Source organism: Somniosus microcephalus, chromosome 5 (genome assembly GCF_052327205.1).
Source record: "Somniosus microcephalus isolate GS21.2 chromosome 5, FLI_Smic_1.0, whole genome shotgun sequence".
Lineage (NCBI taxonomy): Eukaryota > Metazoa > Chordata > Chondrichthyes > Squaliformes > Somniosidae > Somniosus > Somniosus microcephalus.
In genome coordinates this window covers 20,882,497-20,905,712 of record NC_140991.1, presented here as the reverse complement: position 1 = coordinate 20,905,712, position 23,216 = coordinate 20,882,497, and the positions used below count along the sequence as shown (strand labels likewise).

Here is a 23,216-nt window from a genome sequence, read left to right as displayed (position 1 = left end):
TTCAATGGGTCAAAGGGCACAGAGGAGTTATGTCCACAGGCGGTGAGCGTTCGTGCACTGATATTCGCGCAGCGTCTTCGCTCTTTCTCCTCTTTGGCAAATTGGAGTGAACTTTCAGGGTGGTCGAGCCCCTCAAGTGTCTCCAATCCGACAAGAAGTAACGGGGGTCATTCTTGACCTTGGAAAAGTGGAAGACATCGGATCAGCCAGTGGCTGGACTGGAGAAGCTGGGATTGTTCTCCTTCGAGCAGGGAAGGTTAAGGGGGAGGTTTAATAGAGGTGTTCAAAATCATGAGGGGTTTTAGTGGAGTGAATAAGGAGAAGCTGTTTCCACTGGCAGGAGGGTCGGTAACCAGAGGACAACAGGTTCAAGGTAATTGGCCAAAAAAAAAGAGGGGGAGATGAAGAGAAATTATTTTTTTATGCAGCAAGTTGTTATGATCTGGATTATGTTATGATGCACTGCATGAAAGTGCAGGGGAAGCAGATTCAATAGTAACTTTCAAAAGGGAATTGGATAAATACTTGAAAAGGAAAAAATTGCAGGGTTATGGGAAAGAGCAGGGGGGAGTGGGACTAATTGGACAGCTCTTTCAAAGAGGCACGACGGGCCGAATGGCCTCCTTCTCTCCTGTATGATTCGATGATTCACACATCTCCCCCCGAGCTCCCATTGACTTCAATGGAAAAATAAATCGGGCGAGGAGTAGAACGGGCGGCTGCTGCAAGATCGCCCGTTTGATATCCAACGTAAAATGAGCCCCAGTGAGTGAGAAGGAGGCAGCACTCAGAGCACTGAGCTCCTGCTTAGAGAGAGAGGGAGCCCTGTTGGATCCAACTGCATCAGAAATGGCTTGGAAGCCCCCAAACTGACTACTGTACATGTGAAATAATAAAGACACAACAGTGACCGGGGGGGGCAATTCAGCAACATCGAAAAACCGGCATGAAATACGGCAACTTTTTCCCACGTCTACAACAGGCACCATTTTATCCAACGCGAGTCACCAAGTCAAGTATCAAACACTTACAAGTAAATGCTGGACTCGTTGCCTCCAATATCAGGCGACTGCAGTTTTTGCACGAGAATGAATATGATTCCGATGAAGAGGATAAAGTTTACCTGGGTGAAAAAGACAAGAGGACTCAACTAGTTGGCAGATTTTTTTTTTCTTGGGCGTCAAGTTCTCAAGTGTTCACCCAATCACCAGCTCCAGTCTCTAGCCAAACCCGATCAGCTTTAACCTGCGTTTTGCTTACGATGGTACCTCGCCAAGGTACTATGCGATTGAAGCCCATACAGTACACGCAGGCTCGAGAGGCTGAATGGCCTGCGCCTGTTCCTGTGTGTCAGCCGTGGCTCAGTGGGCAGCGCTCTCACCTTAGGGTCAGAAGGTTGTGGGTTCAAGTCCCACTCCAGAGACTTGAGCACAAACATCTAGTGCTGAGGGAGTGCGGCACTGTCGGAGGTGCTGTCTTTCAGATGAGATGTTAAACCGAGGCCCCATCTGAACCTCACAGGTGAACATAAAAGATCCCATGGCACTATTTCGAAGAAGTGCAGGGGAGTTCTCCCCGGTGTCCTGGCCAATATTTATCCCTCAATCAACATCACTAAAAAAACAGATTATCTGGTCATTATCACATTGCTGTTTGTGGGATCTTTCTGTGCACAAATTGGCTGCCACATTTCCTACATTACAACAGTGACTACACTTCAACAAGTACTTCATTGGCTGTAAAGCGCTTTGGACCATCCTGAGGTTGTGAAAGGCGCTATATAAATGCAAGTTTGTTGTTTTCTTTTCCCCTGTGTTATTGCCCCTTTAATTGAATGCATTCGATGGGTGTGCTTAAACACGTACAGAAATGGGTGGATTCCGACAATAGGGGAATGGTAGCATAGTGGTAATATCAGTGGACGTAATCCAGAGACCTGGACCAATGTTCCGGAGACAAGAGTTACATTCCAACCCGGCAACTGGGGAACTGAAATTCAGTTAAATAAATAAATCTGGAATAAAAAGCTAGTATCAGCAATGGTGACCATGTCGTAATTGCTGTAAAAACCCATCTGGTTCACTAATGTCCCTTTAGGGAAGGAGGTCTGCCGCCCTTACCCGGTCTGGCCTATATGTGATTTCAGACCCACAGAAAACGTGGTTGACTCTTAACCGCTCTCTGAAATGGCCCAGCGAGACACTCAGAGTTATCAAGGAGGCGGCTCACCACCAACTTCTCGAGGGCAATTAGGGATTGGCAAAAAATGCCGGCCTCGCCAGCGACGCCCACATCCCGTGAGTGAATTAAAAATATATAGTCCGATTAATATACAGTTCCTCAGTACCCGGGCCATCCAACTGGTATGATGGGCCAGAAATTCGGGTCCCCACGGGTGAGTGCGCGCTGGGTACTCACGCGTAGGCCCAATGAAAGTGCCAGTTTCGTGCATGCACTGCGCATGTGCGGGAAACCGGAACTTCCGTTCCCTTAAAGGAAGGGGTTCACAGGTCGAACGCGTGCGCCGGAGAGGCAGCGCGTACGCCTGGAACTTCCGTTTTTTCCCAGGTTTCTCCGGGAGGGTAATTCTCCAGCAGCTACGCTTTTAAAAAGCAGGCGCAAGGCCTGCTTTTAACAAGGTAAGTGGTGAATTAAGTTAAATTAAAACATTTTTCCACAGGTTTATTATTTTGAAATACTTTAAAGAAAGGTACGTTTATTTTTAGCTCAGTCAGAAACTGTAATGAATTTTTTCAAAAATTTAAAATATTGATTAAAATAGTTATTTTATGTAATTTATAGTTATTTTAAAAATGTGATTTTTTTAAAAATTATTTGAAGTTTTAGTGATGTTTTGGGGCTGGATTGTATTCATAGATTTGACAGCTCTTCCTGTCAAATCTATGAATACAGATTCCCTGCTACCATTGGCTCTCCATGGCCCACGTGATCCCAGGGGACGCTTCGAACTAACTGCGCCCCTGGGATACGCAAGCACTGCGCGCCGGCAGCTGGAGCAGGCCCAGGATCGGAATCCCACGGAGGCCCACGGCTCAATGGCCGGCGCGCTAGGTAAGTGCAGGTCAGGGGCTTGCACCCGCGGGAAGCCCCCGACCCGAATTTCTGGGCCATCGATATGTTAGCTGTTATTGCAAGAGGATTTGAGTACAGGAGCAAGGATGTCTTACTACAGTTATACAGGGCCTTGGTGAGACCACACCTGGAGTGCTGTGTGCAGTTTTGGTCTCCTTACCTAAGAAAGGATATACTTGCCATCGAGGGAGTGCAGTGAAGGTTCACCAGACTGATTCCTGGGATGGCAGGACTGTCGTATGAGGAGAGATTGGGTCGACTAGGCCTGTATTCACTAGAGTTTAGAAGAATGAGAGGGGAAATCATTGAAACGTATAAAATTCTGACAGGGCTAGACAGACTGGATGCAGGGAGGGTGTTTCCTCTGGCTGGGGGGGTCTAGAACGAGGGGTCACAGTCTCGGGATACGGGGTAGGACATTTAGTACTGAGATGAGGAGAAATTTCTTCACTCAGAGGGTGGTGAACCTGTGGAATTCTCTACCACAGAAGGCTGTGGAGGCCAAGTCACTGAATATATTTAAGAAGGAGATAGATAGATTTCTAGACACAAAAGGCATCAAGCAGTATGGGGAGAGAGCGGGAACATGTTATTGAGATAGAGGATCAGCCATGATCATACTGAATGGCGGAGCAGGCTCGAAGGGCCGACTGGCCGACTCCTGCTCCTATTTTTCTATGTTTTCTATGTTTCTAACTCGATCCTTACCATAATTGATACGATGACGGGGCCTTTAATTACCCACCACAAGGCTCGGTGTTCATTCGTTTCCCAGCAACTATAGACAGAGGAAAGACAAGGTATTAGAGTGCGGGCGAATGAGGGCGCGCTGTCATGGGCGAACTGGGCTGTTCCTCCCCCTCCCCCTCCCCACCAAACCCCTGTTTATTTATTTATTTTTGTACGACGATATGTGATCGGGATGAACCCGAAAGCAGGTCACACCTACCCAGAATCATCGAAGTGTAGTCGCAGCACCGTCCAGATAGTGACGCAGATCGTGGGAGTACCTGCACACACAAAAAAAAATACGTGTGTTTTTCCACTCGAAATCAATGTTCTTTTCATCGGCAGCGAAGGTTTCCCCCGCCTCCCCCCCGTCAGAATGAATCTTATTCTGGGTGAGGAAGCTGGGTGCAGTGTGGAGATCTGCTGCCACCTGGTGCCGGTGGATTTTACTGCACCTGACTGCATTTAAACCAACCGCGCGTTCTCACACAAGCTGCAGGTGGGAGATCAAAGTGTTTGGTGTAATATTGTGAGTCAGTTTCAAATATTGTTTTTTTTTTTTTTTACACAGAATTACATGGAACTTACAGCTCAGAAACAGGCCATTCGGCCCAACTGGTCCGTGCCGGTGTTTAGGCTCCACACCAGCCTCCTCTCGCCCCTCTTCATCTCTTCATCTCACCCCGTCAACATATCCTTCTATTCCTTTCCCCCTCATGTGTTTATCCAGCTTCCCATTAAATGTGTCTGTGCTGTTCGCCTCAACTACTCCTCGACATTCTCGCCACTCTCTGGGTATAGAAGTTTCTCCTGAATTCTCTGTTGGATTTCTTGGTGACTATCTTATATTGATGGCCCCTAGTTCTGGTCTCCCCCACAAGTGGGAACATCTTCTCTACATCTACCCCATCGAACCATTTCATAATCTTAGGACCTCTATCAAGAGAAAAGAGACCCAGCCTGTTCATCCTTTCCTGATAGGTATACCCTCGCATTTCTGGTATCATCCTTGTAAATCTTCTCTGCACCCTCTCCAGTGCCTCTATATCCTTTTTATAATATGGCGACCAGAGCTCTACGCAGTACTCCAAGTGTGGTCTAACCAAGGTTCAATACAGGTTTAGCATAACTTCCCTACTTTTCAATTCTATCCCTCTAGACCCTAGTGCTTGGTTTGCATTTTTTATGGCCTTGCTAACCTGTGTCGCAACTTTTAGTGATTTGCGAGGAGAGGGAAGGGAGGAGGGGAGGAGAGGGGGGGGTGATGAGGGGAGGGCAAGGAAAGGGAGGGAGAGAAAGGGGGTGAGGGAGGGGGAGGGAGGGGAGAAGAGGAAAGTGTGTGTGTGAGAAGGTGTGTGTGTCAGTGTGTCCTAGTGTCAGTGTGTGTGTGTCAGTGTGTACTAGTGTCAGTGTGTGTGTGTCAGTGTGTACTAGTGTCAGTGTGTGTGTGTCAGTGTGTACTAGTGTCAGTGTGTGTGTGTCAGTGTGTACTAGTGTCAGTGTGGGTGTGTACTAGTGTCAGTGTGCATGTGTCAGTGTGTACTAGTGTCAGTGTGTACTAGTGTCAGTGTGTGTGTGTCAGTGTGTACTAGTGCCAGTGTGTGTGTGTCAGTGTGTACTAGTGCCAGTGTGTGTGTGTCCTAGTGTCAGTGTGCGTGTGTCAGTGTGCACTAGTGTCAGTGTGTGTGTGTCAGTGTGTACTAGTGTCAGTGTGGGTGTGTACTAGTGTCAGTGTGCATGTGTCAGTGTGTACTAGTGTCAGTGTGTACTAGTGTCAGTGTGTGTGTGTCAGTGTGTACTAGTGCCAGTGTGTGTGTGTCAGTGTGTACTAGTGCCAGTGTGTGTGTGTCCTAGTGTCAGTGTGCGTGTGTCAGTGTGTACTAGTGTCAGTGTGTGTGTGTCAGTGTGTCCTAGTGTCAGTGTGTGTGTGTCCTAGTGTCAGTGTGTGTGTGTCAGTGTGTACCAGTGCCAGTGTGTGTGTGTCAGTGTCAGTGTGTGTGTGTCAGTGTGTACTAGTGTCAGTGTGTGTGTGTCCTGGTGTCAGTGTGTGTGTGTCAGTGTGTACTAGTGCCAGTGTGTGTGTGTCCTAGTGTCAGTGTGTGTGTGTCAGTGTGTACTAGTGTCAGTGTGTGTGTGTCCTAGTGTCAGTGTGTGTGTGTCAGTGTGTACTAGTGTCAGTGTGTGTGTGTCAGTGTGTCCTAGTGTCAGTGTGTGTGTGTCCTAGTGTCAGTGTGTACTAGTGCCAGTGTGTGAGTGTCAGTGTGTCCTAGTGTCAGTGTGTGTGTGTCCTAGTGTCAGTGTGTGTGTGTCCTAGTGTCAAGTTTGTCCACGGTATTACACCCACTGAACACCCTGCTGCAAACAGGGGTACCATGGAAATGGGATGACGAACGTAGACGAGCTTTCCAGAAGTGTAAAGAATTGATCACATCAAAAGAGCTGTTGGCCCATTTCAACCCAGCACTACCAATTCGTTTGGCATGTGATGCATCACCCTATGGTATTAGAGCGGTGCTGTCGCACAAATTCCCAGACGGGTTGGAGAGGCCAGTAGCCTTTGCGTCTCGGTCACTAACCTCAGCCGAGCGCAACTACGCCCAGATTGACAGGGAGGCCCTCAGCCTAGTATGGGGAGTAAAAAAATTCAACCACTATCTGCATGGGCAGAAGTTCACCTTGCTGACTGACCACCAACCACTTGTCTCCATCTTTAATCCTAAGAAGGGCGTTCCAGTGATGACTGCACAACGGTTACAAAGATGGTCCCTGTTTCTAGGGGCGAATCAATATGAAATAGAATATAAAGGCACGAAACAGCATGGGAACTGTAGTGTATGTAACCTGTACCACCTTAAGAGGATACCTTAAGGTGATGGACTACTTTTTGATGGCTCCTGTACATTGTAGTACCGGTGGTGACCACACCGGTATATAAACCCTGTGGAGCAAAGTGTATTCCAGTTCAGCCCTGACCCTCAATTACTAAAGACCTGTTTAATTATTTCTGTAGTCTGTGTCCAGTTATTCAGCATAACTACATTTGGAAACACAGACTCAACAGTGGCGACGAGTCTGATCTTACCTAGCGGCAGTTGCATCAAAGGAAGCTTCGCCTCTGAAATGGGCGTCAATCAAGGACATCCACCCTCAACATCCTGCTGGGCACTGCATAGCACGGGAGGCAATCGGGAACCCGGGTTGGTTTCTGGCCACGAAGTCAAACATCAGTGAATATCCCTTCGACGACAGCGGCGGGTAAGCCCGATCGAGCGGCACGGGGGGGAAGTCGGCCGAGTTGTCAGTAAGAGAAGGGGAGGGAAACGACGAAAAGGGCGGAGAACACGACCGCAGCCGGTGTCAGGGACCGGACTGCAATCGGGGCAGAGACGTGCAGCAGCCAGAAAAGCGTTTATGTCCACAAGGACCGCGGGAGCGGCGGAGAACAAGAGCAGCAGCGTAGGGGAAAATAAAGGACCGCTGGGAGGCGAGAACGGCAACAGCGTGGTAATCGCCATTTTGAGTCGGCGGGGGAAGAAGACAAGCGCGGGAAAAGCCGCCAAGCGCGGGAAGCCGCCATTTTGAAAAAAAAAAAATAAAATAATAATCATATCCGAAGGAAAGGAAACTCAACAAGGATGCCAAAAACGGGTAACATCACTGCTTTTGATAGCGATGTGGAAGATTGGGCCACTTATGTGGAACGCGTCGAAGTTTACTGTACAACGAATGAGGTACCGGAGGATAAGAAAGCACTAACCCTATTAAACTCGATGGGTGCGAAGACGTACGGGTTATTAAGGAACCTTGTAACACCAGATAAACCGGTAGGAAAGAGTTTCGCGGATATTGTTACTATCCTGCAAGAGCATTTAAACCCCACGCCGCTGCTGATAGCGGAACGATTTAAATTCTACAAAAGAATTCAACTTAAAGAGGAAAGCAATGCTGAATTCTTAATCGAACTGCGCAAGTTATCAAAGTACTGTCAGTTCGGTACAGGATTGGCAGACGCACTGAGAGATAAGTTTGTGTGTGGGCTCCTAAGGGAAGGAACCCAGAAGCGACTGTTAGAGGAAAAGGATCTTACGCTGGACAAAGCTTTCAGCATTGCAGCATCGCACGAGGCATCAGCACGAGGCGCTGCAGAGATACAGCAAAGGCCATTGGAATTCAGCACCAATGAAATGGCATTGGGCGCAGTAAAGTGCTATCGTTGCGGAAGGACAACGCATGACCAGAACCAGTGCTGGTTCAAAGATAAAGAATGCAGGCAATGTGGCAAACTTGGTCACATAGCGAGAGTATGCCGGTCAGGAAAGAAGACCAGCAGCAAAGAGTCGCCGCAGGAGAAGTACAAAAAAGTACACAAGGTGACAGAGAACAGTTCGGATGAACAGAAGATGGATTCAGACTCCAGCAGTAAGGAACTGGGTTGTCTAAAAATACATAATGTGGGTAACACAGCAGACCACCAAACTATCTGGGTCATGCTTCGGATAGCAGGAGTCCAAGTGAAGATGGAATTGGACACTGGATCGGCATTGACGGTCATGAATAAGCAAGATTACAAAAGGTTATTCTCGCACATTCCCCTGAGGGATACGGAGATTGTATTGAAAACATACACGGGGCAAATAGTATACCCCATCGGAAAGATAAAAGTAAATGTGGCCTACAATGGTAAAGAAAGTCAGGAAATGGACTTGTATGTGTTACCTGATGGAGGTCCACCACTACTGGGACGGGAATGGATCCGGAGAATAAATGTGGACTGGCATTCCATACAAGCACTGACTGTAGATTCCTGTAAAGAGGACGACGTCAAACCTAAACGACTGTCCAAAATATTGGACGATCCTAAGGAGGTGTTCCAACAGGGACTGGGAACACTGAAAGGAATTACGGCAAACATCAAGGTTGAAGAACATGCAAACCCAAAATTTTTCAAAGCCAGACCGGTACCTTATGCGATACGACCTGCTGTGGAAGCAGAGCTGGAAGGGCTAGAACGTTCAGGAGTACTGTCAAAGGTGGACTGGAGCGAATGGGCCACACCCATTGTTCCTGTCATGAAGCGTTCGTTGAGCAACAAGCCGGGGGAACCTGGGAAGGTTCGCATCTGTGGCGATTTCAAGATCACTGTTAATCCGGTTCTTCACACGGTGCAAAATCCGCTTCCGCGGATTGAAGATATCTTCGCTTCGCTGTCTGGCGGGAAACACTTCACCAAGATAGACCTGGCGCAGGCGTACCTACAGATGGAAGTTGATGAAGCGTCACGCCAGTATCTCACGATCAACACACATAAGGGCTTATATCGGTATAATAGACTGGTTTTTGGAGTGGCATCGGCTCCAGCGATTTGGCAAAGGGCCATGGAGCAGGTATTGCAGGGAATTCCAGGCACACAATGCTACCTGGACGACATTCTGATTACAGGAGATGATGATAAGGATCACCTCGCGAATTTGGAGCAGGTGCTCACCAGATTGAAAGAATATGGGCTCAGAGTTAATCGCCAGAAATGTGAGTTCTTTCAAAAGCGAATCTCGTACTGCGGCCACGTCATTGACCAGGAGGGGCTCCATAAGTCACCTGACAAGATCGAAGCTGTTGTGAAAGCTCCCGCTCCGGAAAATGTATCCCAGTTGAGGTTGTTCCTTGGGTTGGTTAACTATTACCACAAGTTTCTTCCAAATTTATCCACGGCGTTACACCCGCTGAACACTCTTTTGCAAATGGGAATACCATGGAAGTGGAGCGATGATTGTAAGCGGGCTTTTCAAAAAAGCAAGGCACTGATCACCTCTAAGGAAGTGTTGGCTCACTTTAACCCAACGCTGCCTATTCACTTAGCTTGTGATGTTTCTCCATATGGTATCGGGGCAGTGCTCTCACATAAGTTTCCAAATGGCTTGGAAAGGCCAGTCGCGTTCGCATCCAGATCATTGACCTCCGCAGAGCGCAACTATGCTCAGATAGATAGGGAGGCTCTCAGCCTCGTGTGGGGAGTCACGAAATTTAACCATTACCTGCAAGGCCAAAAGTTTACGCTGCTGACAGATCACCAGCCGTTGGTTTCCATTTTTAACCCTAAGAAGGGTGTTCCGGTTATGACGGCACAGAGGCTTCAGAGATGGTCCCTTTTCCTAGGGGCACATCAATATGATATCGAATTCAAAGGTACAAAGCAACATGGTAATGCTGATGGGCTGTCGTGCCTGCCACTACCTACAGCGGAAGAGGCACCGGCAGTTGACCCTGTCGAGATATTTCACTCGACCATCATCGAATGCTTACCAGTCACCAATGCGGGTATTGAGAGAGAGACCCGAAACGACCCGACACTGTCTCGGGTCTACGATTTGACAGTGAAGGGATGGCCAGCACATGGCGACCCACTGTTACCAGCATTCTCAGCCAGACGAGAACAGCTGTCCGTCTGTCAAGGAACATTGATGTATGGAACAAGGGTGATTATTCCTCCTAAATTAAGGGAGAGAGTTCTGAAGGAATTGCATGAAGGTCATTTGGGGGGAGTCAAGATGAAAAGCCTTGCTAGGGCTTATGTGTGGTGGCCAGGTATCGACAAACAAATAGAGGATCTGACTAAAAGCTGCTCAGGGTGCCAAAAAGTTCAAAACGCACCTCCAATTGCACCGCTGCATCCGTGGGAATGGCCTTCAACCCCATGGCAACGTGTGCATATCGACTTTGCAGGTCCATTCATGGATTCCATGTTTTTGATAGCAGTAGACGCACATTCTAAATGGCCAGAAGTGATTAAGATGTCGACCACTACCTCTGAAAAGACGATCGCAGTTCTAAGAACCATATTTGCAAGGAATGGGTTGCCGGAACAAATATGTTCAGACAACGGACCACAGTTCGTGTCAGAAGAATTCCAGAAATTCATGAAAAAGAATGGGGTGAAACACTATACATCTGCCCCATATCATCCGGCTACAAATGGGTTGGCCGAGAGATTTGTACAAACGTTCAAAAAGGCGATAAAGGCCATGAGCGAAGACCATATTCCACTACAACACAAGGTGGACAATTTCCTGATGGCATATCGAAACGCCACGCATGCAGTGACAAATCAAAGCCCTGCCATAATGTTCTATAACAGGAGGTTGCGGTCCCGGTTGGATTTGTTAAAACCCAATGTGCGTAGGGAAGTCGAAAACAAGCAATTCCAGCACGTAAATAACAAGGCCACTCGGAGTTTCGAAATAGGACAACCAGTGTTGGCCAGGGACTATAGGAATGATAAATGGCAATCCGGAACAATTCGTGCCCGACAAGGACCCTTGATGTACACGGTAGACGTTGGAGAGAACGTAATACGACGTCATGCTGACCAACTTGTGGAATCGAGAACAAGGGTCGACCCCATGTCTACGGCAGAGACACCAGTTGAAGAAGTTATTGAGCCTGTAGCATCTACCTCAGACTCGAACGTACATGATGATGTTCAATCCATAGGAGATCAAATGGATGAGTCACCCCAGCAACGAGAACCAGAGACCCCTGAAAGGCGTTATCCGGCCCGGATCAGGAGGCCTCCTCAGAGACTGAATCTTTGAACAGTTTTGTGTGAAAGTTGTATATATGTTATCCATGTAATGTTTAAATTGGGGTGTACACTGTTAAGCTAAAAGGGGAGGAATTGTAGTGTATGTAACCTGTACCACCTTAAGAGGATACCTTAAGGTGATGGACTACTTTTTGATGGCTCCTGTACATTGTAGTACCAGTGGTGACCACACCGGTATATAAACCCTGTGGAGCAAAGTGTATTCCAGTTCAGCCCTGACCCTCAATTACTAAAGACCTGTTTAATTATTTCTGTAGTCTGTGTCCAGTTATTCAGCATAACTACATTTGGAAACACAGACTCAACAGGAACACTGATGGGCTATCGCGCCTGCCACTGCCTACTGTGGAGGAAGCACCAGCAGTGGACCCTATCGAGATATTTTACTCGTCAATAATTGAGCCATTGCCAGTAACAAACGCGGATATAGAGAAGGAGACCCGCAATGATTCGACACTGTCTCAGGTATATGATTTGACGGTGAGGGGATGGCCAACACATGGCGACTCACTGTTGCCAGCATTCTCATCCAGAAGAGAACAGCTGTCAGTATGCCAGGGGACAGTGATGTGTGGATCCAGAGTGGTGATTCCACCCAAGTTAAAGGAGAGAGTGCTAAATGAGCTACACGAAGGTCATCTGGGGGGAGTGAAAATGAAAAGCCTTGCTAGGGCTTATGTGTGGTGGCCGGGAATCGATCAACAAATCGAAGACCTAACTAAGAGCTGCTTAGGATGCCAGAAGGTCCAAAATGCACCACCACATGCCCCTCTACACCCATGGGAGTGGCCCTCCTCTCTATGGCAACGGGTGCATATTGATTTCGCTGGTCCATTCATGGACTCAATGCTCTTAATAGCAGTGGATGCTCATTCAAAGTGGCCTGAGGTGATAAAAATGTCTTCAACCACTACAGAGAAAACTATTGCAGTCCTACGGACCATATTTGCCAGAAACGGTTTGCCAGAGCAGATTTGCTCTGATAATGGACCACAGTTTGTGTCCGACGAGTTCCAAAAATTCATGAAAAGGAATGGGGTAAGGCATTACACATCCGCCTCGTATCATCCAGCCACAAATGGATTGGCTGAGAGGTTCGTACAAACCTTTAAGGCGATAAAGGCCATGCGCGAGGATGAAATTCCACTACAGCATAAGATGGACAATTTCTTATTAGCCTACCGAAACGCGACACATGCAGTCACCAACCAGACCCCGGCCATGATGTTCTTTAACCGAAGGTTGAGATCTCGTCTGGACTTGCTCAGACCAAATGTGCGAAGAAATGTTGAGGACAAACAATTCCAGCACATCAATGAGAAGCCGACAAGGAGCTTCAATGTAGGGCAACCAGTCTTGGCCCGTGACTATCGAACAGAGAAATGGCAACCCGGAACAACATGCACAAGGCAGGGGCCATTAAGGTATACAGTGGATGTCGGGGAGAACATTGTGAGACACCACGTCGATCAGATCTTAGCGTCACAGGAACGCGTCAACCCCATGTCTCGAGTACCTGGGGATGAACCCGACATACCGGTAGCATCTACCTCAGAACCACTAGCAGTGGAACCCGATGAACTACCCGATGAAAAGGAGTCAGAATCGCCTCTGCACCAAGAACAAGAACCTCAGGAAAGGCGCTATCCCGAAAGGGTCAGGAAGCGGCCCCAAAGACTGAATCTATAAATGGACTATTGTTGTTTAATGTACATGTTAAAGTGTTAATTGTTATTTGAATATTAGGGGTACTACTAATCTAAAAGGGGAGGAATTGTAGTGTATGTGCCTTTAAGACAGAACTACTTTTACAGCTCCTGTATACTGTAGTACCGGCAGTGACCACACCTGTATATAAGCTTTGCACATGCCTCTGTACCCCCAGTCTTGAGACTACCCTCCTCCAGTAAATACCTGTTTATTGTTCAGTTACAGCATCCGTGTGGTTATTGAAAAACAGCATACCCTCAGAATCACAGATCTAACAGAAAGAACATCCTGTACTTTTGTAAGAGGCAGGAAAGATAAAATGTTGCAAATGGGAATGGCAAAAATCATACTGCATGAAAAATGGGGGCAGGGATAATTATCTGAAATTGTTGAACTCAATGTTGAGTCTGGCAGGCTGCAAAGTGCCCAATCGAAAGATGAGGTGCTGTTCCTCGAGCTTACGTTGAGCTTCGTTGGAACAGTGCAAGAGGCCGAGGACAGAGAGATCAGAGTGGGAGTGAAGCGGTGAATTAAAGTGACAGGCGACCGGAAGCTAAGGGTCACCCGTACGGACTGAACGGAGGTGTTCCGCAAAGCGGTTGCCCAATCTGCGTTTGGTCTCCCCAATGTAGAGGAGACCGCATCGTGAGCAGCGAATACAGTATACTAAATTGCGAGAAGTACAAGTAAATCGCTGTTTCACCTGGAAGGGGTGTTTGGGGCCCCGGACAGTGGGAAGGGAGGAGGTAAAAGGGCACGTGTTGCATCTCCTGCGCTTGCACGGGAAGGTGCCAGGTGAAGGAGAAGGGCTGCTGGGGGTGATTGAGGAGTGGACCAGGGTGTCGCGGAGGGAGTGGTCCCTTCGGAATGCTGAAAGGACGTCCAATCCCTCTACACCTCCATCCCCCACCAGGATGGCCTGAGGGCGCTCCACTTCTTCCTTGAACAGAGGCCCGACCAGTCCCCATCCACCACCACCCTCCTCCGCCTGGCTGAGCTTGTTCTCACATTGAACAACTTCTCCTCTGACTCCACTCACTTCCTCCAAATTAAAGGTGTTGCTATGGGAACCCGCATGGGCCCTAGCTATGCCTGCCTGTTCATGGGACATGTGGAACATTCTTTGTTCCAGTCCTACTCAGGTCCCCTCCCTCACCTCTTTTTCCGGTACATCGATGACTGTATCGGTGCCGTTTCCTGCTCTCGCCCTGAACTAGATAAGTTCATTCACTTTACTTCCAATTTCCACTCGGACCTTCACCTTCACATGGTCCATCTCCGGCTCTTCCCTTCCCTTCCTTGACTTCTCCATCTCCATTTCTGGCGATTGGCTTTCAACAAACATCCACTACAAGCCCACCGACTCCCACAGCTACCTGGACTACACTTCCTCCCACCCCGCTTCCTGTAAGGACTCTATTCCTTTCTCCCAGTTTCTCCATCTCCGCCGCGTCTGCTCTGACGATGCCACCTTCCATACTAGTGCTTCTGACATGTCTTCCTTTTTCCTCAACCGAGGATTCCCCTCTACCGTGGTTGACACGGCCCTCGACCGTGTCCGTTCTATTTCCCGCACTTCTGCTCTCACCCCTGCCCCTCCCTCCCAGAACCACGATAGGGTTCCCCTTGTCCTCACCTTTCACCCCACCAGCCTCCACATTCAACGGATCATCCTCCGCCATTTCCGCCACCTCCAACGTGATCCCACCACCAAACACATCTTCCCCTCACCTCCCCTTTCAGCATTCCGAAGGGACCGCTCCCTCCGCGACACCCTGGTCCACTCCTCAATCACCCCCAACAGCCCTGCTCCTTCACCTGGCACCTTCCCGTGCAAGCGCAGGAGATGCAACACATGCCCTTTTACCTCCTCCCTTCCCACTGTCCAGGGCCCCAAACACCCCTTCCAGGTGAAACAGCGATTTACTTGTACTTCTTGCAATTTAATATACTGTATTCGCTGCTCACGATGCGGTCTCCTCTACATTGGGGAGACCAAACGCAGATTGGGCGACCGCTTTGCGGAACACCTCCGTTCAGTCCGTAAGGGTGACCCTGAGCTTCCGGTCGCCTGTCACTTTAATTCACCGCTTCACTCCCACTCTGATCTCTCTGTCCTCGGGCTATTACATTGTTCCAATGAAGCTCAACGTAAGCTCGAGGAACAGCACCTCATCTTTCGATTGGGCACTTTGCAGCCTTCCGGACTCAACATTGAGTTCAACAATTTCAGATAATTATCCCTGCCCCCATTTTTCATGCAGTATGATTTTTGCCACTCCCATTTGCAACATTTCATCTTTCCTGCCTCTTACAAAAGTACAGGGTGTTCTTTCTATTCCTTCCTCCCCTCCTAACCGCCGCCCCCCCCCCCCGTCTCTGCACCTGCTTAATATCTGTTACATCTCTCGCTTTTTCCAGTTCTGATGAAGGGTCCCAGACCTGAAACGTTAACTCTGTTTCTCTCTCCACGGATGCTGCCTGGCCTGCTGAGTATTTCCAGCATTTTCTGTTGTTATTTCAGATTTCCAGCATCCGCAGTATTTTGCTATTATATTGCAGTGTCAGTGTGTGTGTGTGTCAGTATGTACTCGTGTCAGTGTGTGTGTATCAGTGTGTACTTGTGTCAGTGTGTGTGTGTATCAGCGTGTACTAGTGTCAGTGTGTGTGTGTATCAGTGTGTACTTGTGTCAGTGTGTGTGTGTATCAGCGTGTACTAGTGTCAGTGTGTGTGTGTATCAGTGTGTACTAGTGTCAGTGTGTGTGTATCAGTGTGTACTAGTGTCAGTGTGTGTGTATCAGTGTGTACTAGTGTCAGTGTGTGTGTGTCAGTGTGTACTAGTGCCAGTGTGTGTGTGTGTCAGTGTGTACTAGTGTCAGTGTGTGTGTGTATCAGTGTGTACTAGTGTCAGTGTGTGTGTATCAGTGTGTACTAGTGTCAGTGTGTGTGTGTGTATCAGTGTGTACTAGTGTCAGTGTGTGTGTGTGTCAGTGTGTACTAGTGTCAGTGTGTGTGTGTATCAGTGTGTACTAGTGTCAGTGTGTGTGTGTCAGTATGTACTAGTGTCAGTGTGTGATTCAGTGTGTGTGTGTGTCAGTGTGTACTAGTGTCCGTGTGTGTGTCAGTGTGTGTGTGTATCAGTGTGTACTAGTGTCAGTGTGTGTGTGTCAGTATGTACTAGTGTCAGTGTGTGATTCAGTGTGTGTGTGTGTATCAGTGTGTACTAGTGTCAGTGTGTGTGTGTGTCAGTGTGTACTAGTGTCAGTGTGTGTGTGTATCAGTGTGTACTAGTGTCAGTGTGTGTGTGTCAGTATGTACTAGTGTCAGTGTGTGATTCAGTGTGTGTGTGTGTCAGTGTGTGTGTGTATCAGTGTGTACTAGTGTCAGTGTGTGTGTGTCAGTATGTACTAGTGTCAGTGTGTGATTCAGTGTGTGTGTGTGTCAGTGTGTACTAGTGTCCGTGTGTGCGTCAGTGTGTGTCAGTGTGTACTGGTGTCCGTGTGTGCGTCAGTGTGTGTGTGTGTGTCAGTGTGTACTAGTGTCCGTGTATGTGTCAGTGTGTACTAGTGTCAGTGTGTGTGTGTCAGTGTGTCCTAGTGTCAGTGTGTGTGTGTCAGTGTGTACTAGTGTCCGTGTGTGCATCAGTGTGTACTAGTGTCAGTGTGTGTGTCCTAGTGTCGGTGTGTGTGTGTTAGTGTGTGTCCTAGTGTCAGTGTGTCTGTCAGTGTGTGGCCTCGTGTCGGTGTGTGTGTGTGTGTGTCAGTGTGTGTCAGTGTGTCCTAGTGTCAGTGTGTGTGTGTCAGTGTGTCCTAGTGTCAGTGTGTGTGTGTCAGTGTGTCCTAGTGTCAGTGTGTCGGTATGTACTAGTGTCAGTGTGTGTGTGTCAGTGTGTACTAGTGTCAGCGTGTGTGTCAGTGTGTGTGTGTGTCAGTGTGTCCTAGTGTCAGTGTGTGTGTCAGTATGTGTACTAGTGTTAGTGTGTGTGTCAGCGTGTGTACTAGTGTCAGTGTGTGAGTGTTTGTGTATTAGTGTCAGTGTGTGTGTCAGTATGTGTACTAGTGTCAGTGTGTGTGTCAGTATGTGTGTACTAGTGTCAGTGTGTGTGTCAGTGTGTGTACTAGTGTCAGTATGTGTTTCAGCGTGTGTACTAGTGCCAGTATGTGTACTAGTGTCAGTGTGTGTGTCAGTGTGTGTGTACCAGTGTCAGTGTGTGTGTCAGTGCGTGTACTAGTGTCAGTGTGTGTCAGTGTGTGTACTAGTGTCAGTGTGTGTACTAGTGTCAGTGTGTGTCAGTGTGTGTGTCAGTGTGTGTACTAGTGTCAGTGTGTGTGTCAGTGCATGTACTAGTGTCAGTGTGTGTACTAGTGTCGGTGTGTGTGTCAGTGTGTGTACTAGTGTCAGTGTGTGTGTCAGTGCATGTACTAGTGTCAGTGTGTGTATCAGTATGTACTAGTGTCAGTGTGTGTGTGTGTGTCAGTGTGTGTGTGTAAGTGTGTCCTAGTGCCTGAGTGTGTGTGTCCTAGTGTCAGTGTGTGTGTATGTCAGTGTCTGTGTGTGCCAGTGTGTACTAGTATCAGTGTGTACTAGTGTTGGTGCGCGTGTCAGTGTGTCCTAGTGTAAGTGTGTGTGTGTCAGTGTGTCCTAATGTCAGTGTGTGTGTGTATCAGTGTATAGTAGTGTCAGTGTGTGTGTGTCAGTGTGTACTAGTGTCAGTGTGTGTGTGTCAGTATGTACTAGTGTCAGTGTGTGTGTGTCAGTGTGTACTAGTGTCAGTGTGTGTGTGTGTGTCAGTATGTACTAGTGTCAGTGTGTGTGTGCCAGTGTGTACTCGTGTCAGTGTGTGTGTCAGTATGTACTAGTGTCAGTGTGTGTGTGTCAGTGTGTAATAGTGTCAGTGTATGTGTGTGCCAGTGTGTACTAGTATCAGTGTGTGTGTGTTGGTATGCACTAGTGTCAGTGTGTATGTATGTCAGTGTGTACTAGTGTCTGTGTGTGCGTCAGTGTGCCCTAGTGTCAGTGTGTGTGTGTGTGTGTGTCAGTGTGTACTAGTATCAGCGTGTCTGTCAGTGTGTGTGTGTGTCAGTGTGTACTAGTGTCAGTGTGTGTGTCAGTGTGTACTAGTGTCAGTGTGTATGTCAGTGTGTACTAGTGTCGGTGTGTGTGTCAGTGTGTACTAGTGTCAGTGTGTGTGTCAGTGTGTACTAGTGTCGGTGTGTGTGTCAGTGTGTGTACTAGTGTCAGTGTGTGTGTCAGTGTGTGTACTAGTGTCAGTGTGTGTGTACTAGTGTCAGTGTGTGAGTGTTTGTGTATTAGTGTCAGTGTGTGTGTCAGTGTGTGTACTAGTGTCAGTGTGTGTGTCAGTGTGTGTACTAGTGTCAGTGTGTGTCAGTATGTGTGTACTAGTGTCAGTGTGTGTGTCAGTGTGTGTACTAGTGTCAGTGTGTGTTTCAGCATGTGTGTACTAGTGTCAGTGTGTGTACTAGTGTCAGTGTGTGTGTCAATGTGTACTAGTGTCAGTGTGTGTGTGTCAGTGTGTACTAGTGTCAGTGTGTGTGTATCAGTGTGTACTAGTGTCAGTGTGTGTGTGTGTATCAGTGTGTACTAGTGTCAGTGTGTGTGTGTGTCAGTGTGTACTAGTGTCAGTGTGTGTGTGTATCAGTGTGTACTAGTGTCAGTGTGTGTGTGTCAGTATGTACTAGTGTCAGTGTGTGATTCAGTGTGTGTGTGTGTATCAGTGTGTACTAGTGTCAGTGTGTGTGTGTGTCAGTGTGTACTAGTGTCAGTGTGTGTGTGTATCAGTGTGTACTAGTGTCAGTGTGTGTGTGTCAGTATGTACTAGTGTCAGTGTGTGATTCAGTGTGTGTGTGTGTCAGTGTGTGTGTGTATCAGTGTGTACTAGTGTCAGTGTGTGTGTGTCAGTATGTACTAGTGTCAGTGTGTGATTCAGTGTGTGTGTGTGTCAGTGTGTACTAGTGTCCGTGTGTGCGTCAGTGTGTGTCAGTGTGTACTGGTGTCCGTGTGTGCGTCAGTGTGTGTGTGTGTGTCAGTGTGTACTAGTGTCCGTGTATGTGTCAGTGTGTACTAGTGTCAGTGTGTGTGTGTCAGTGTGTCCTAGTGTCAGTGTGTGTGTGTCAGTGTGTACTAGTGTCCGTGTGTGCATCAGTGTGTACTAGTGTCAGTGTGTGTGTCCTAGTGTCGGTGTGTGTGTGTTAGTGTGTGTCCTAGTGTCAGTGTGTCTGTCAGTGTGTGGCCTCGTGTCGGTGTGTGTGTGTGTGTGTCAGTGTGTGTCAGTGTGTCCTAGTGTCAGTGTGTGTGTGTCAGTGTGTCCTAGTGTCAGTGTGTGTGTGTCAGTGTGTCCTAGTGTCAGTGTGTCGGTATGTACTAGTGTCAGTGTGTGTGTGTCAGTGTGTACTAGTGTCAGCGTGTGTGTCAGTGTGTGTGTGTGTCAGTGTGTCCTAGTGTCAGTGTGTGTGTCAGTATGTGTACTAGTGTTAGTGTGTGTGTCAGCGTGTGTACTAGTGTCAGTGTGTGAGTGTTTGTGTATTAGTGTCAGTGTGTGTGTCAGTATGTGTACTAGTGTCAGTGTGTGTGTCAGTATGTGTGTACTAGTGTCAGTGTGTGTGTCAGTGTGTGTACTAGTGTCAGTATGTGTTTCAGCGTGTGTACTAGTGCCAGTATGTGTACTAGTGTCAGTGTGTGTGTCAGTGTGTGTGTACCAGTGTCAGTGTGTGTGTCAGTGCGTGTACTAGTGTCAGTGTGTGTCAGTGTGTGTACTAGTGTCAGTGTGTGTACTAGTGTCAGTGTGTGTCAGTGTGTGTGTCAGTGTGTGTACTAGTGTCAGTGTGTGTGTCAGTGCATGTACTAGTGTCAGTGTGTGTACTAGTGTCGGTGTGTGTGTCAGTGTGTGTACTAGTGTCAGTGTGTGTGTCAGTGCATGTACTAGTGTCAGTGTGTGTATCAGTATGTACTAGTGTCAGTGTGTGTGTGTGTGTCAGTGTGTGTGTGTAAGTGTGTCCTAGTGCCTGAGTGTGTGTGTCCTAGTGTCAGTGTGTGTGTATGTCAGTGTCTGTGTGTGCCAGTGTGTACTAGTATCAGTGTGTACTAGTGTTGGTGCGCGTGTCAGTGTGTCCTAGTGTAAGTGTGTGTGTGTCAGTGTGTCCTAATGTCAGTGTGTGTGTGTATCAGTGTATAGTAGTGTCAGTGTGTGTGTGTCAGTGTGTACTAGTGTCAGTGTGTGTGTGTCAGTATGTACTAGTGTCAGTGTGTGTGTGTCAGTGTGTACTAGTGTCAGTGTGTGTGTGTGTGTCAGTATGTACTAGTGTCAGTGTGTGTGTGCCAGTGTGTACTCGTGTCAGTGTGTGTGTCAGTATGTACTAGTGTCAGTGTGTGTGTGTCAGTGTGTAATAGTGTCAGTGTATGTGTGTGCCAGTGTGTACTAGTATCAGTGTGTGTGTGTTGGTATGCACTAGTGTCAGTGTGTATGTATGTCAGTGTGTACTAGTGTCTGTGTGTGCGTCAGTGTGCCCTAGTGTCAGTGTGTGTGTGTGTGTGTGTCAGTGTGTACTAGTATCAGCGTGTCTGTCAGTGTGTGTGTGTGTCAGTGTGTACTAGTGTCAGTGTGTGTGTCAGTGTGTACTAGTGTCAGTGTGTATGTCAGTGTGTACTAGTGTCGGTGTGTGTGTCAGTGTGTACTAGTGTCAGTGTGTGTGTCAGTGTGTACTAGTGTCGGTGTGTGTGTCAGTGTGTGTACTAGTGTCAGTGTGTGTGTCAGTGTGTGTACTAGTGTCAGTGTGTGTGTACTAGTGTCAGTGTGTGAGTGTTTGTGTATTAGTGTCAGTGTGTGTGTCAGTGTGTGTACTAGTGTCAGTGTGTGTGTCAGTGTGTGTACTAGTGTCAGTGTGTGTCAGTATGTGTGTACTAGTGTCAGTGTGTGTGTCAGTGTGTGTACTAGTGTCAGTGTGTGTTTCAGCATGTGTGTACTAGTGTCAGTGTGTGTACTAGTGTCAGTGTGTGTGTCAATGTGTACTAGTGTCAGTGTGTGTGTGTCAGTGTGTACTAGTGTCAGTGTGTGTGTGTCAGTATGCACTAGTGCCAGTGTGTGTGTGTCACTGAGTGTGCGTCAGTGTGTCCTAGTGTCAGTGTGTGTGTGTGTCAGTGTGTACTAGTATCAGCGTGTCTGTCAGTGTGTGTGTGTGTCAGTGTGTACTAGTGTCAGTGTGTGTGTCAGTGTGTACTAGTGTCAGTGTGTATGTCAGTGTGTACTAGTGTCAGTGTGTGTGTCAGTGGGTACTAGTGTCAGTGTGTGTGTCAGGGTGTACTAGTGTCGGTGTGTGTGTCAGTGTGTGTACTAGTGTTGGTGTGTGTGTCAGTGTGTGTACTAGTGTCGGTGTGTGTGTCAGTGTGTGTCCTAGTGTCGGTGTGTGTGTCAGTGTGTGTACTAGTGTCAGTGTGTGTACTAGAGTCTGTGCATGTGTCAGTGTGTGTCCTAGTGTCAGTGTGTGTACTAGTGTCAGTGTGTGTGTCAGTATGTGTACTAGTGTCAGTGTGTGTCCGTGTGTGTACTAGTGTCAGTGTGTGAGTGTTTGTGTATTAGTGTCAGTGTGTGTGTCAGTGTGTGTACTAGTGTCAGTGTGTGTGTCAGTGTGTGTGTCAGTGTGTGTACTAGTGTCAGTGTGTGTCAGTATGTGTGTACTAGTGTCAGTGTGTGTGTCAGTGTGTGTACTAGTGTCAGTGTGTGTTTCAGCATGTGTGTACTAGTGTCAGTATGTGTACTAGTGGCAGTGTGTGTGTACTAGTGTCAGTGTGTGTACTAGTGTCAGTGTGTGTGTGTCAGTGTGTACTAGTGTCAGTGTGTGTGTGTCAGTATGTACTAGTGTCAGTGTGTGTGTGTCAGTATGCACTAGTGCCAGTGTGTGTGTGTATCAGTGTGTCCTAGTGTCAGTGTGTACTTGTGTCAGAGTGTGTGTGTGACAGTGTCTATGTGTCAGTGTGCACTAGTGCCAGGGTGTGTGTCTCAGTGTGTGTGTCCTGGTGTCAGTGTGTGTGTGTGTCCGTGTGTCCTAGTGTTAGTGTGTGTGTCAGTGTGTGCTAGTGTCAGTGTGTCCTAGTGTCAGTGTGTGTACTAGTGTCAGTGTGTGTCAGTGTGTACTAGTGTCAGTGTGTACTAGTGTCAGTGTGTACTAGTGTCGGTGTGTGTGTCAGTGTGTACTAGTGTCAGTATGTGTACTAGTGTCAGTGTGTGTGTCAGTGTGTACTAGTGTCGTTGTGTGTCTCAGTGTGTGTGTGTCAGTGTGTACAAGTGTCAGTGTGTGTACTAGTGTCAGTGTGTGTGTCAGTGTGTGTACTAGTGTCAGTGTGTGTGTCAGTGTGTGTGTACTAGTGTCAGTGTGTGTGTCAGTGTGTGTACTAGTGTCAGTGTGTGTGTCAGTGTGTGTGTGTACTAGTGTCAGTGTGTGTGTCGGTGTGTGTACTAGTGTCAGTGTGTGTGTCAGTGTGTGTACTAGTGTCAGTGTGTGTGTCAGTGTGTGTGTGTACTAGTGTCAGTGTGTGTACTAGTGTCAGTGTGTGTACTAGTGTCAGTGTGTGTGTCAGTGTGTGTACTAGTGTCAGTGTGTGTGTACTAGTGTCAGTGTGTGTACTAGTGTCAGTGTGTGTGTACTAGTGTCAGTGTGTGTGTCAGTGTTTGTACTAGTGTCGGTGTGTGTGTCAGTGTGTGTGTACTAGTATCGGTGTGTACTAGTGTCAGTGTGTGTGTCAGTGTGTGTGTACTAGTGTTGGTATGTGTACTAGTGTCAGTGTGTGTGTCAGTGTGTGTACTAGTGTCGGTGTGTGTGTACTAGTGTCAGTGTGTGTGTCAGTGTGTGTACTAGTGTCAGTGTGTGTGCCAGTGTGTGTGTACTAGTGTCAGTGTGTGTGTCAGTGTGTGTACTAGTGTCAGTGTGTGTACTAGTGTCAGTGTGTGTGTCAGGGTGTGTACTCGTGTCAGTGTGTGTGTCAGGGTGTGTGTACTAGTGTCAGTGTGTGTGTCAGTGTGTGTTCTAGTGTCAGTGTGTGTGTCAGTGTGTGTACTAGTGTCAGTGTGTG

General features: G+C 47.9%; 1 protein-coding gene across 1 annotated transcript in view; it reads right to left on the bottom strand.

Moving 5' to 3' along the window:
* The window catches only part of adcyap1r1a (adenylate cyclase activating polypeptide 1a (pituitary) receptor type I), a 368,079-nt gene that overhangs the window by 103,446 nt on the left and 241,417 nt on the right, over positions 1-23,216 (bottom strand). The window contains exons 9-11 of the mRNA XM_085987415.1: positions 4,043-4,103; positions 3,802-3,871; positions 1,032-1,123 (exon numbers count right to left, since the gene is read on the bottom strand). Coding sequence (XP_085843541.1) covers positions 1,032-1,123; positions 3,802-3,871; positions 4,043-4,103 — 223 coding nt within the window. The remainder of the gene's footprint in view (positions 1-1,031; positions 1,124-3,801; positions 3,872-4,042; positions 4,104-23,216) is intronic.